Raw genomic sequence first — 14,258 nt, forward strand, 5'->3', positions numbered from 1 at the left:
CCTTTGGATATGTGCATCTTTCATACATGATCTGTACAAATAACTGTAAAATGGATTAAACATTATCTTAATTTTTTAGATTAAATTCAAAGATCAAAATTAATGTACAGTAGATGTTTTTCCTGCAAGAATTTTTCTACGATTCGTGGCATTTTATAAAGTACTAATTTTCTGCAAATCACTGATCAGACGGAATTAGGTTTAGAACATGATGGAAATGGAAATATTTATGATCTCATTTAGGACCACCAAAAGTTCTCATTCAACCCAGCAGAACGGTGTATGCAGTTGTTGGACAGAGAGTTTCTTTAGAATGTGTCGCTCAGGGAGTCCCAACGCCGAGCGTTTACTGGCGATATGAGTCGACTCCCAGCAGAGGAGATTTGCCCGCCTCACTGGACGCTGATCTCGGCCCAGGCTCAGCCACACTCACCATAGAATCCATCTCTAATGGCGACAGTGGCAACTATGTGTGTGTCGCCACAAACGATGCAGGATCTGTGGAGGAAACTGCCCAGATTATTGGTAAATAATCAGTTAATCAATAAATAATCAGTTTACAGTTGTACTTCAATATGTAAAACACTGATATCCTGAATACTTTGGATATGTCAGTGTGATTTATAAGTCCTGAATTCTTTTCCCCCCTGAAACATTGTTTTTTGAATCCTTGCATTTTTTGAAGATTTTTTTGTTCCCATGGAGTTTGGGATATGGAGGTTTGACTGTATTTATTGATTTCTGTATGTAATGATAAACATCTCGGTAATTCTCTATCTACAAGGCATACATAATTCATGCTGTCCTTGACATTTTGGTTTTACTGCACACACTGTTATATGTCTATGAGAGTTTGCTTTTACTGTATACTGAATGTGTACGGTACTTAAAATGGCGGGCTTCATATTTTAGCAGCTATGGCGCAGACGAGGATGCGCTAATTTATGAATACTGCTAAGAATTCATTTATAAATAGAATATACAGCATGAAAATGGGTAGCGCTAATTCATGATTTCGCCAATAAATCAATATTGATTGATAGCGCTAAATTTGAATAAGCCAAATAATGTACATGTACAGTACACTCTGTTTTGTCTATGAGAATTTGGTCTTACTGTATACACTGTGTTTGTAGTGCGCGAGGAAAACCCTAACGTGCCTGGAGTTACTATTACTGGTCCCGAGAGATTGGCTGCCACAGAAGGACAGTCAGTGACTCTGAGATGTGAAACACAAGGCAAGTCTTTTGATGAACCGTGTTGCCATGGTTACTAAAAATAGAATTTTCTGTGAAATTCCTTTAAAATGCTACTCCTTCTACAGATTTGGTCTGATTTCAATATTACTTGGCACACAAGTAGACTACACTAAGATATATAGTATAGTGCATCTATTTTTGATTTCGATGAACAGTGTTGCCATGGTTACTAAAAATAGAATTTTCTGTGAAATTCCTTTAAAACGCTACTCCTTCTACAGTTTTGATCTGATTTCAATATAACTTGGCACACAAGTAGACTACACTAAGATATATAAGATCGTGCATAGGATTTCAATTTCGATGAATGTTGTTGTCAGGTTACTAAAAATAGAATTTTCTGTGAAATTTCTTTAAAATGCTACTTCTCCTACAGTTTTTATCTGATTTCAATATAACCTGGCACACAAGTAGACTACACTAAGATACATAGAATAGTGCATCGATTTTTGATTTCGATGAACAGTGTTGCCATGGTTACTAAAAATAGAATTTTCTGTGAAATTCCTTTAACAGCGCTGCTCCTCCTACAATTTTGATCTGATTTCAATATTACTTGGCACACAAGTAGACAACACTAAAATACATAGAATAGTGCATGTTTTTGATTTCGATGAACGGTGTTGCCATTGTTACTAAAAATAGAAATGTCTGAAATTCCTTTAAAACTCTACTCCTTCTACAGTTTTAGGCTAATGGCAATGACTTCTTTTCTCATCCTTTGTTATAAGTACAAACCAGTAGAGCTACAGTCTCGACAGAGACTTCTGGTTAGAATATGCATTGCTTTCAAGCAAATTATGTGTAAATAAAAAAAGAAAAATGTTGATTTTCTTGTTAGATTCTCAGTATTGCTTCTTTCTTTAGGACTTACTAATGCTGTTGTCCAGTGGAGGAGGAGGGAGGGTCCTTTGCCCCCCAATCACAGCATTCAGGGAGGAACCCTATACATTCCTCGCTTCCAGAGAGAGTATGCCGGGGAATACATCTGCACTGCCACCACGCCAGTCAGAAATTACGAGACCTCCGTTTTCATCATTGTAACAGGCAAGAAGTTTGACCAATTGTTTGGAGATGCATACAATTTACATTTAAAAAATTCTTACAGAAAAAACAATAAAGATAAACATAAATATCTGAAATATATCCTAAAATGTAAGGAATGTCTTTTTTCCTTGGTTATCATTCTAATTTGCTAAGTAGATAAAATAAATCAGCAAATGTAATGTCATAATGATAAAAAAGTCTAATATTGCAGTGACCCCCAAGTTGAGCATTTCACCAGCTGAAGTAGAGGCCAGGGCAGGGCAGACAGTACAGCTCCGATGTCAACCCCAGGGTCAGGGACCATTTAACATTGAATGGATCAAGCTGGGAGGGGCACTGTCCCCCTCGGCCACCCAGACTGTGGACGGAATCCTAGAGATCCGGGCAGTGACGGCGGCGGACGCTGGACGGTACCGCTGTGTGGCGACCAATTCTGCAGGATCCTCAGATGGCATTGCTGTTGTTGTAGTGCAAGGTACCTTAAACAAGGAAATTTTTCCCCTCCATTTTATTATAGCCCTTTTACCCTCATCACAATATGGCAAATTAAAATGGGGCAAAGAAAACATCTCCTAAACAGAAATTGTGCATGGGTGAATTTAAAATGTGGTAAAATTTGGGGGAAAATGAGATGAGGCAATGAAGTAATCCTGGAAACTATGTACTGTTGCACTTGATATGAAATAAGATAGAATAAAGTATGAGTCACTCTGGTTTTGTTTATAATATGATTTAATTGTCCTTTTTTCCTCCTCTGCAGTGCCCCCCACAATAGTTGTTGCTAACAGAGACAGGACTGTACGTGAGGGTGAGACTGTCATACTTCAGTGTCAGATTACCGGGACCCCACAGCCACAGGTCACCTGGGAGAAGCAGGGCGGGGCTCTCCCCTCCAACTCTGACATCAGGAACGATATACTGACGTAAGAATGTCAATTTAAAATAAAACATACATGGTAATATTGTTAATGTGCTTTGAAGCAAGTATTGTTTTAATTATTGGGGTAGTCAGAAAGATGTTAAAATTCATTTGGAAACAAAAATTTGCATTAAATGTTGTTAAAATTATTTCAGTACTTTGAAAGATGTTAAAAATGATAACAATTTTAACATCAACAAGTCTGACTTTCAACATATGTCAAGGATATTTCCAAATGCACTACAGCACTGAGTACTAACAAAGTATGTTTTTATTATCAGTATATACAATGTGAGGAGTGAGGATCAGGGCCGCTACATCTGTAATGCCAGGAGTACCGCTGGGTCTGCCAGGGACTACATCATGGTTACTGTCCAATCAGGTCCAGCGTTGCATACCGCTTCACATTGAAATTGGTTTCTTTGTCATGGAATGCAATCAGTCTATAAAAACAGATTTTTTTGCAATTTTATTAAAACCAGTTTGTGAGTTGCTTTCACTATTCACTATTTTAAAAATGTTTTTCTGTATTTTATAGTTAATGGTGGTGGTTCTATAAAGTATGACACACAATATGTTGACGTGGGAGAAAGGGTAGAAATGGAATGTGTCACAACAGGTATAGTTCTTCTTTCTTTGGTACAATCAAGCTGATACAGTGAATCTTGTCTAATCCAAATGTTATGTATTAATCTAAAATTTTGCGTAATATAAAGTCCCTTTCAGTGTTGTCTACACTGGTATGTTGCCTAAACTGGCCAATTTATTTGGAATTACTTGTGTTCGAATAAAGCAAATGAGTTACTTGTAAATTATTCATTTTCTGTTGGATGTCCACCTGTATTTGTTATACATCTGTAGCTTTTTAAGATAAACACTCTTTAACAGGCTCCCCTCTGCCTACGGTCAGATGGTCTAAATTGGAGGGTCCTATTTCCCCCTATGCCAGTGTTAACGATGCCTTCCTGGTCATGCAGTCTGTCAGGCTGGAAGATGCCGGAACCTATGTTTGTACTGTAGAGAATATCGTAGGAAAGGTTGAGACAAGAGTCACCCTGTTTGTAAGAGGTAGGTGAATATTGGCAAAGAAATTACTGTAGATTGTGAAATGTACATTACTAGTATACACAGAAGTTTACTTATATTGTGTAATTTCTCAAGGAGCACCACTTGCTTTTATTTGTACGCTGATATGTAGCTGAAATGTATGTAAACACCTGTGATCAACAGTATACTTCCAAATTCAATTCCTCATGATTGGACATCTACAAGTCATTTTGCTTTATATGTATGAAGTATTCATGTAAATTAAGGAATCTACAGTAATACATATTCCAGATTGTTACGCATATATAAAAATGTGGCGATGTCAGGTTGTGTATGATTATTGTCACTTTTCAATACAGGTGAGCCCATCATAACTGGGGCCAGTGAGTCCCTGACAGCAGCCCTGGGGTCCAGCACCTCCATGTCCTGTGAAGCTGTGGGGTACCCCCAACCAGAGATCAGCTGGTACAAACGGGGAGGAAACATGCCAAGGTATTTATATCTGTAATACTTCCTAGATCAACAGCACCAAATTGTTTTTTTTCCAATAAAGAATATTTGAATAATATATTGAATTATTAAAAATAAATATTTATTGAACTGAGATGTACAATTAATAGTTATATACTTTAATTATTTCTTAGCGACAAATTAAAAGACCAAGTTTGTCTTGGGCCATAAAAAAAGGCAGAAAAGCAATAAATGTGAAAACATTAAGCAAAACTTCATGTCGTTTATTTTGAAAAATGCATTCATCAGATTTTAGTACAATGTATTCATTTCATCACAAATCTTAAGCATGATAAATTTGCTGAACAAATTCAAAACTACAATTGTATTTATAGGCATGAAAAAGCCTGCAATCTCCTTGAGTGTAGTATTCATCATCATTTATTTTATAGCGTATTTTAACACAATGTAAATCTTTTTTTAAAAATCATTTGCATTCTTAGCAATGATTTCATTAAAAAAAAACACCCCCCATGCAATGCTTTTCACCATTGAGCAAAAGGCACATTTCATTCATAATTTTTCAAATAAATCCTTTTCAAAATTATTTTTCCAATTTTTTAGGTAGAAAAGAAGGACTAAATGATATTTCAACTTGCTAGAAATATTCTAAGGCCTATGCTTTTTATTTGTTTAGAAAAAAGTACTTTAAGATTATTTTCCATATAAAGTTTGTTGATTTCTGATGAAATTATATGAGAACCACTATGAAAATAATCCAAGCTCTGTGCTTATCGCTTGATTTATAGAGAATACTCAGTCGATGAGGGAGCATTGAAAATAAATCGCTTAAGACCAGAAGACGCAGGCACATACATTTGTAATGCACAAAATGATGTGGGCAAAAATGAGCATTCCACCAATCTGGTAGTAGGGGGTAAGGTCGCACATGCCTCAATCTGTCGCTTGCTGTGTATCAATGCTTGCTGGGTCCTGGATTCAGTGATTGCAAATGAGACATTATTGCATAATATTTGTGCATTATTGCATTAATAAAACACAAAGATCTCAAGTGAAAAGGGGGTTAATTTTAGTTTAATGTTTTATTTTTTTGGGGGGGGGGGATTTACAATTAAAAATTTTGTCAATGTTTCCAAATTAATATTATGATTATAGTTTGAGGAAAGTGAACACTATTCACTCCAGTCACTGGATCCATGCCATGCTTTTTTCACCTTTGATCAGCTTTGCAACAGGTGCTCCCTCTACACAGGAAGGACAGGAAGTATGGAGTTGTCTTCCCTTTTTCTTACTGTTGTCTGTACTTTTCAGAGATTACACGGTAGATAATGGAAAACTGGAGATTCCTCGACTTTACCAAGGAGACCAGGGCACTTATGTCTGTCAAGCCCAGAATGACTTCGGTCAAAATGAAAAAGATTATAACCTTACCGTCGGGGGTATAGTCTTTTAATTTTATTTGTTGTATGTTAGTTGCTGTATGTATGTATGGTTAGTGTTGTCAAGTGGATGGGATTTTACTTATAAGTATACAATGTAGGTATGGCTAAGAGTAATGCACTGCTAGTCTGACAATATGCAACTTAATGTACACTTGTATATTTATGTAAAATAAGTAAGTTCATATACTGTACACTTACTTACCTTAATAGCAAACTCACAAGCTGAGATGCTTGATGTTATTGAAATTAGAGAGAGATATTTTTTTGTTTTAGATGTTATTGAATATACAATACATCTTTCACCATAAAGATGTTGCACACTTTTAGATAAATGTACATGATCGACTGATTGATATGTTTCATATTGCTGTAGGTATTATATTAGAAAATTTTCTTCATATTTCAAGGCTTTAGTTACCATATTTGATATTTATATAGCCATATAGCTTTATTCAATATACTTTTTATTTTAATCAAAAAACACAATGACATAATCTATAATTTAGCAGTGCTTGCTTTCTTTTCCATTCATTCTTTCTACTTTGAATATAATTACTGGTAATGTAGTATTTCACCGATCTTTCATTATAATATGAAAAACACAATGCAGAGAGATGTAAGAGATATTTACAGTAAACAAAGACAAAATATTATCGATATAATTCAATGATTAAACATTTATAGCTGTTTCTTGAAATAAGATTTATTTCCTAATAAAGAATTACCGGGTAATACTTTCTGCATTCTTATAATAAACATGAAATAATTAATGTCCTTGTATGGTGTTACACAGATCTGGTTCCATACTTTGATCAAGAGCCAGTATCTTACATCAGCTATCCACCCATTGAAGATCACCACATCAACTTTGAGATTTTACTCTCAATGAGACCGGAAACTACAGATGGTAAGTAATCAGAGCTGCTTCAAGATTGTGGCCTACTGCTACAGTAAAACACCCTTAAAATTAACACTGTTATAACAAATTGATGCTTACAGTGAAGCAATTTTCATTCTCTGCTAGCTGCAAGGCTAGATAAAGACTGTATGAACACATGTTTTCCGAAGTAAAACACACCATGAAGTTCCAAGGATGGATAATTTTGTTTTTTTATAAATGGAATTTGCTACACCCATTAAGTCTACAAATAATCTGAAGCTAGGCTTGCTGCTGTGATCTTGCTTGCAATTTTATTCTGAATCTAGAGAGAATGTAGTAAATCTAGCTACTTTCTACTTTAAAAAATTGCAGTTTGGATGAAAAGAAATGACTGCATTGTTGACTTTTTAGGGTTGGTATTGTACAATGGACAATATGATAATGCCCGAGGAGACTATGTCTGTCTTGGAATGAGAGGAGGTTACCCAGAATTCACTTTTGATGTTGGTTCTGGACCGGCTCTGATACAGGGCAACCGGACTCTTCCTCTGAACCAATGGAATACCATCAAACTCAAGAGAGAAAATTCTGTTGGTGAGTTTAACTGATGTTCAAAAACTTTCAAGCATGCACTGTTCAAAGAAATTTTTATTCAGAATAAAATAAGTTTCTAAAGTCATGATTTTTACATGAAAACTAAATTTTGCCTACTAAAGTTATGTGTGCTGTCTGTTGAATCTTTTTGACGTCTGTTATTTGACACTTTACAGGAAGTATGGAGGTGAATGATGAGCCAGTGTACACCGGATCTTCCCTGGGACAGTTCAGCGGTCTGGATCTGGGTCAGAACATGTATCTGGGTAATGTACCAGATCCCAACAAGGTACCAGAGCCAGCCAGACACTCATCTGGATTTGTTGGTAAATATTCTCTGTAACATTTAGATTATCACAATGACAGTCTCTTTCATTGATGCAAATGTATATGAACAGTAAAACTTGTCTAAACTGGATGATGTGTAGTCCGAAATCCTTTCCAATATAATGGATTGAAATTTAAGTCCCTTTCAGTAAATTCAATTTTTTGAAAAAAAAATAATGTTGTCTTATCTGGGATGCTGCCTTAAATATCCCACCAATTCCTTTGAAACCTGTGGTGTCAGGATAATAAGATAAGTTTTACTGTACTAGCAGACCAATACTATAATTTCTTTGCTCTGTCTTCCACCAGGTGCTGTGAGTCAGGTGATCATTAATGGTAAGGACCTGAACCTGGGAGCTGATGCCATCGAGCTGAAGGGGATAGAACCGTACAACGCTTGTAAAGACCGACCATGTCTGAACCGAGGAAGATGTCTGCCGGCCAATTCCAAGTACGGCTACAAGTGTGACTGTCCAGCTGGGTTCACAGGAAGTAAATGTGAAATCACAGGAAGTGGCTGCTATCCAGGTATGTCATAGGGGTGGGGGTGTCAAAAGAGTTCTTTGAACATTTAAATGATAATGTATCAGTAGACTGAATAGGGAAGAACTTTAAAGAAAATATATGAGCATTTTGTTATTTTCAAATGATATTAGTAGTCAATTTATTGAAAAGCCTTTTCTACATTAATGAAAAAAAAGATTGGTTTTGTGATTATTCATTTGATTATTGTTGTGCTAGGAATCTGTGGACCAGGAGGAAGATGTCGGGATGTAGCTGGGGGCCACCAGTGTATCTGTCCAATGGGAAGGATTGGTTCAGGCTGCTCACAGAGTAAGATCTCTCTTTCTCTCCCTCTCTTTCTCTCTCTCCCCAAATGCCAACAAAACAACATTATCAGAAAAGTTACTCCTATTATTTTAGTGATTCAAAATTTTAGGTTGAATTTTTTTTACCTTTCTTTACAGCTGTGCAGGTCCTTTACCCACAGTTCAATGGGTCTTCCTTTTCATCGTACGATCCAATCAGAAATGCCCGCTTCCAGATGAAGATTGAAATGGAGATCAAACCCCAGTCTCTTGATAATGGACTGGTGTTGTACAGTGGACAGAACGAGGATGGATCTGGGGACTACGTGGTCATCCTGATCAAAGATGGCTACCTGGAGTTTAGATACAACACTGGATCTGGTAAAATAAAGTCTTCTGATCTCAGACTGGTCTTTTGAAAAACATTTAGAAATAATCTGTTGTGTAGTATTTTCCTACTTGTATCACTGAAGAATTATCTCTGTTGTAGCTTTGTACAAGAATCACTGAAATTTTATCAAAGTACATTTTGGTTTAGTTTTCTACATGTATCATGAAGATGTAACTACAAACAACGTACATAAAGTAGCCTACTTGTTTTACATTAGGATATTTTAACAACTTCAACTTGTGTGTCATATCTCATATTAACTGCAGTAGCTTTTTCTTATTATTTTCTTTGTTTTATTAAGAAGGGTTCACAACAGGTAAAAGTTTTAAGTTAAAATTTGTTAACCATCTGACCATGTCATTGTACTTTATCATTAATAGATAATACTATGTTGACTAGGTCCAGCAGTGATGAAGAGCAAAAAGAAACTGGTGTCTGGTGACTGGGTCAAAATCACCGCAACAAAGTCCGGACAGGAGGGCAGCCTTGTCATTAACAATGGGGAACCAGTCAAAGGTACGTAACTCTGGGCATGTCCGAGACTGCTCGTCCTGCATGAGCGAACAATACAAGACTTGCCGCCTCGTAAACATAACCAAGTACACCTCAAGTCTTACATTCTTACAGAGATTAGTTAGGAGTAGTATGTCATTAGACAGAATAGCAGTAACTGTAGAAAGTTCAGGACAATTTAGATTTATAGTTTTGCATAGATAATTAATATTTTTACTGATTTCTGTCCTTATTTTTTACTGATAAGTCAGTGATTAGGTTTATGAAATTAGTAAATTTCAGTGGAAGTTGAAATATAATTGTTTTCTTTAAAAAAAAAACATACATGAATAAAGCTTTGTATATAAGTGTATAAACTATTTGCAGTGACTTGATTGAGCCATATACTGATATTTGATTGGCATGTTGACGTGTATAGCTTTTCTATTACAGGCCATGGTCATTATATGAACTGTTCAGATTATTACAGAACATGTACATTTTTACATTCTTGTACAACTTTTGACATCTACAGATAAAATTGACAAAGATTATTTTCGAAATTAATAAAAGAATTCAAGATTTGAATTAAGATTACAGAAACTTGTTTTGTTACTAGCTGTATTCTAGCTGTTATTATTTCTAGAATCATTAATAACAGTTAAAGTAAGGGTTTCAAACAAATGCTTTTTTTCACTGTCAAGGGTGATAACGGCTAATAACTTGTCTCATTTAATCAAACACTACTTTGACTTTAGTTTGGCCCTGGAGTTACACCAACAATTTGCGCAACAACTACTACAACTATTATTTGCGTAGACGATATCGATACAGGCGAGGTAAAACAAGTTGCACAGGAGGCTTGGCGTTGCTAGTTTGCTCTTTGTTTGCCAGCATTGCTGTTTTTTGGCAGTTGTACTGGGTGGCATTATTCTGCATGTGTCTAAACATTCTGGAGACCATTTTTCCTTTCTTTGTCAGTTTTTAACCTTCAGCCAACACGTGGATCATACGCTCACTTGCCGATTTTGTATTTTTCACATCTCATCACTCGTACACATTGTACAACTTGTGCTTTTCATACATACTGTGCTCTTTTTCGCTTACTGTTATTGAGATATTGAACACTGTGGTCCTGTCCATCTTCTTTGATTCATCATTCATTTGGAAGATTCCGTAAAAAGCCATTAATTTCATCGTCAGGTAATGGAGGAAATCAGTGTATGTCTTGTAAGATGTATGGTGATTATATTTATAAACGGTCAAAGTTATGCATGTTTTTAGGTACAGCAATTGATTTAACATAGTTTTAGAATTTTTGGATTTAAATTTGTTGTTTTTACAACTTAACAAATAACTATTGTGATAGGATTCTGGTTTCACCTTGAATATGTATTTAATGCTTTATTTCAATTTCCATTCACTGTTGAGAAATGCCTGCCTGTAAAATATATACCCAATGCTTGCATGAAATAAAGAATATATCATAAAACTGGTCTCTAATTCACAAATAAATTAAAATTCTTAGAAATAAATTAAGAACATGTACTGTCATTGCCATAAAGTAAAATTTAGGTAAAATGGTATTTTCAGTTTAGTTGAAATTTTTATTTGACTTCTTGGTAAATCATTATTTTCATATGTGCAATGAATTTTTTGCCCTCTTCCTCTTACATGATAATATATTTGATTTCAGTCATTGCTTAGAGTTTAAAATTGCTACATTTTAGTTACAAGTTACTTTTTATGAAATGTAAATATACAGTATGTAACTGTTGTGATTCTTACTTATATAGGATATTGAAGTATAAATACTATAATTACAACAAATACTGTTTTTGAATGTCAGCCTAAACTGACGTGTCTTTACCATAAGTAACAATAAGTAATTCACTAAGTAACTGTGATTTTTGGCTTACTTACAGATGCCTCTCCGGGGACCTACATTGGTCTGGATCTGAGAACCAGGTTATACTTGGGAGGAGTGGATCCAGACAAGAAAGTTCCAGATGATGTGGAGGTTCAGAATGGATTCTATGGATGTATAGCTGAGGTCGGTGTAATTTCCTGCTTCTTCTGGAAGGGGGGGGGGGGTTATGTTATTATTACAATGTAACAATTATGCATTTGTTTAAAAATTTATAAAAAGACACAAAAGCAATTAATTTTTTTATCAACACGAGTAAATACTGGATGCTTGAAAAGGTAAGATGCAAATGGAGCACGTCTAGTGTATATTTTGCAAGGATTTTAATCAATTGATATTTTTTATACGGGCTATAACTATTGCAGAAATTTATGTGAGACATGGATAATCTCTTTATGCACTTCCTTTAATATCATCTTATTTATGGCAAATTAGGTGAGAGTATTATTGAATTAATAAGTAAAAGAAAGAATACCCAGCTTAATTTTTTGAGTTGGCTCGCGTAGCGAGCTACTCCTTGTTGACATAGACGTTTCAGAACTGTAAAATTTTTCACGCATTCAACAAGGCAAACCATACGCCAAATATGATAGTTCTAGCAAAACATGCTTTTGTTTGAGTGATTGTGTAAACTTAGAAGGTAAAAACTGTATAAAATTTCATACTGTTACATTATTTATGTCTTCATGCTTTTAAAGAAATTTTTGATTAAATATTTGTACGATGTACAATTACTGCGTATGAATATATATGTTCATGTAATAGGTGGATCTAATCTTCCCATCTGAAGTTTATTTATAATTGACCTAGAATACTTCCTAACACAAACACCTGAAGCTCTCATCAGCTGCAGCTAGTGTACTTGAAAAATCTATTTTTAGAATCAAGATTTGCTGTGGGAATCTTTAAACAAATTACTTCATAACTCTGACCACTGCAGCTAGTGTGCTAAAATTCATCATAGAATCCAGGTTTGCAATGCTGCTTTTAATAAAAATATGTACGGAATCCCATTAGTGCCAACTTGAATATATACAGGAAAAGCAATATACACTTTATTTTTTAACCGAGCATGGAGACATATAATATTCAATCAGTTTTTCTCTCTTAAAAAAAGCAAAATAAACTGAATATAAGATATGGTGTCCAGATCGATGTATGAAAAAGCTCAATTAACTTGTGCGAGTCAACTTGCAGGAGTCCATCAGAATCCAAAGGTCAGTTGGACGACCTTTATATAAGGTCATACTATATACAGGGAAAATTTTTGTCCCTGTTTTATTTTCGCGCCTTTTGCCCTAACCTTGGGTGAATTTAAAACGGGAAGAATTCAAAGAATACAGTATAATTTCTTAAACAAAACTGTGACTTGGCGAATTTAAAACAGGTCAAAATTGTTTGCACGTGTGAACAGGCGAAAATAAAGCGGGGCGAAAATAACCCTGTCTACAGTATGTCCTTATCATTTAAAATTGATGGGTCTTTAAATGAAAAACATATACATCATCTTAAAAATTTCAGGGAAGTACTTCAAGAATTGACGCTTATTATTTTTGTTCAGGGGATTAGGGAAGGACTGTCAGATGTTGTTATTTTCTGCGACATACGAGGATGAAGTGATGAGATTTGCGCAGGCTGTGATTCCTAACAACCCCATTGTGATTCGACTCCGGCGGGAGGAGCAGTCTCTGGACAATATCAAACAGTACTACATAGAGTGTGCCGACCAGGAGGGCAAGTTCCAGGCCTTGTCTAACATCTACGGCTCTATATCAATAGGACAGTCTATGATATTTTGTGCTGTGAGTACTGCTGTCTGTAAGGCCTGTAAAGGATAAATATTCAGATATTGAAATTGTGATTTATTCTTAATGTACAGGTGTTGTCAATTAGACTGTCTTTTTTAGCTTTGTTTGTACTAGACTTGGCAATGTTGTTTAGTTTGTAAACCTGTACTACACCTCAGTCTGTTTTTACTGTAAAAATGCACTGGATATGGGAAGCCCAATCAAAATCATTAACATTTAGTAGGTAATAAAGAAATGATTTCATTTCATTTATAGGTAAACAAATTGTAAACACCTGTGACTGTTATTATATATGAATTATTTAACCTAACACTGGGACAAGGTACTTATTTAAAAGGAATTATGATAAAAAAAAAAATGAATTATGACACAAACATACTGAATTATGACACAACTTTTAGTTATTGCATGAATTTTTGCCAAATCACAAAACAAGTCAACAGTAATTGTTTTGTCATTCTTTTAGCAAAAACATTTAAAACAATACAGTCAAACACAGTCTGATTCAAAACTCACCATATAAAATTCTCAAAATGCAAATTGGGATATCTGAATTTTGAATTAAAATTTTTTTATTAACTTGAAAAAAATTTTAAAAGTCTTTTCAATTTTCTATAGGATGTAATGCAATAGTTTCAAAGTACACTGTATTTTACAAAAATAACTTTCAAAGTATTGAATGGGAACATGTAGGCGCACGTGAAAATTTATAAAAGATATTAAATAGAAATAAGACATTTAATACGTTTATATTCTTCAAAGACTTAGCCCCACTGATGACAAGATACTTCTCTATTAAACTGTAGATTCAAAAATATGCACATGGATTTAATTATTCCCTAATT

At 34.9% G+C, this 14,258-nt stretch overlaps 1 protein-coding gene across 1 annotated transcript; it reads left to right on the forward strand.

The window, feature by feature from the left end:
• Positions 1–243: 243 nt before the first annotated feature.
• On the forward strand, positions 244–12,393 carry LOC134259709 (basement membrane-specific heparan sulfate proteoglycan core protein-like; the record flags this gene model as incomplete). The annotated part of the gene is made up of 20 exons (XM_062742301.1): positions 244–525; positions 1,137–1,238; positions 2,127–2,306; positions 2,518–2,781; positions 3,067–3,229; positions 3,507–3,607; positions 3,764–3,844; positions 4,114–4,293; positions 4,632–4,764; positions 6,055–6,182; positions 6,979–7,092; positions 7,477–7,659; positions 7,836–7,985; positions 8,296–8,514; positions 8,728–8,820; positions 8,955–9,176; positions 9,586–9,702; positions 10,437–10,517; positions 11,604–11,771; positions 12,371–12,393. Coding segments are annotated over 20 exons (2,984 nt in total), but the record flags the coding sequence as incomplete, so codon positions are not given.
• Positions 12,394–14,258: the final 1,865 nt, after the last annotated feature.

Source organism: Saccostrea cucullata, unplaced genomic scaffold (assembly GCF_032062105.1).
Source record: "Saccostrea cucullata isolate Sc308-1 unplaced genomic scaffold, CSIRO_AGI_Scuc_v1 ctg12064, whole genome shotgun sequence".
In the NCBI taxonomy this organism is placed as follows: Eukaryota; Metazoa; Mollusca; class Bivalvia; order Ostreida; family Ostreidae; genus Saccostrea; species Saccostrea cuccullata.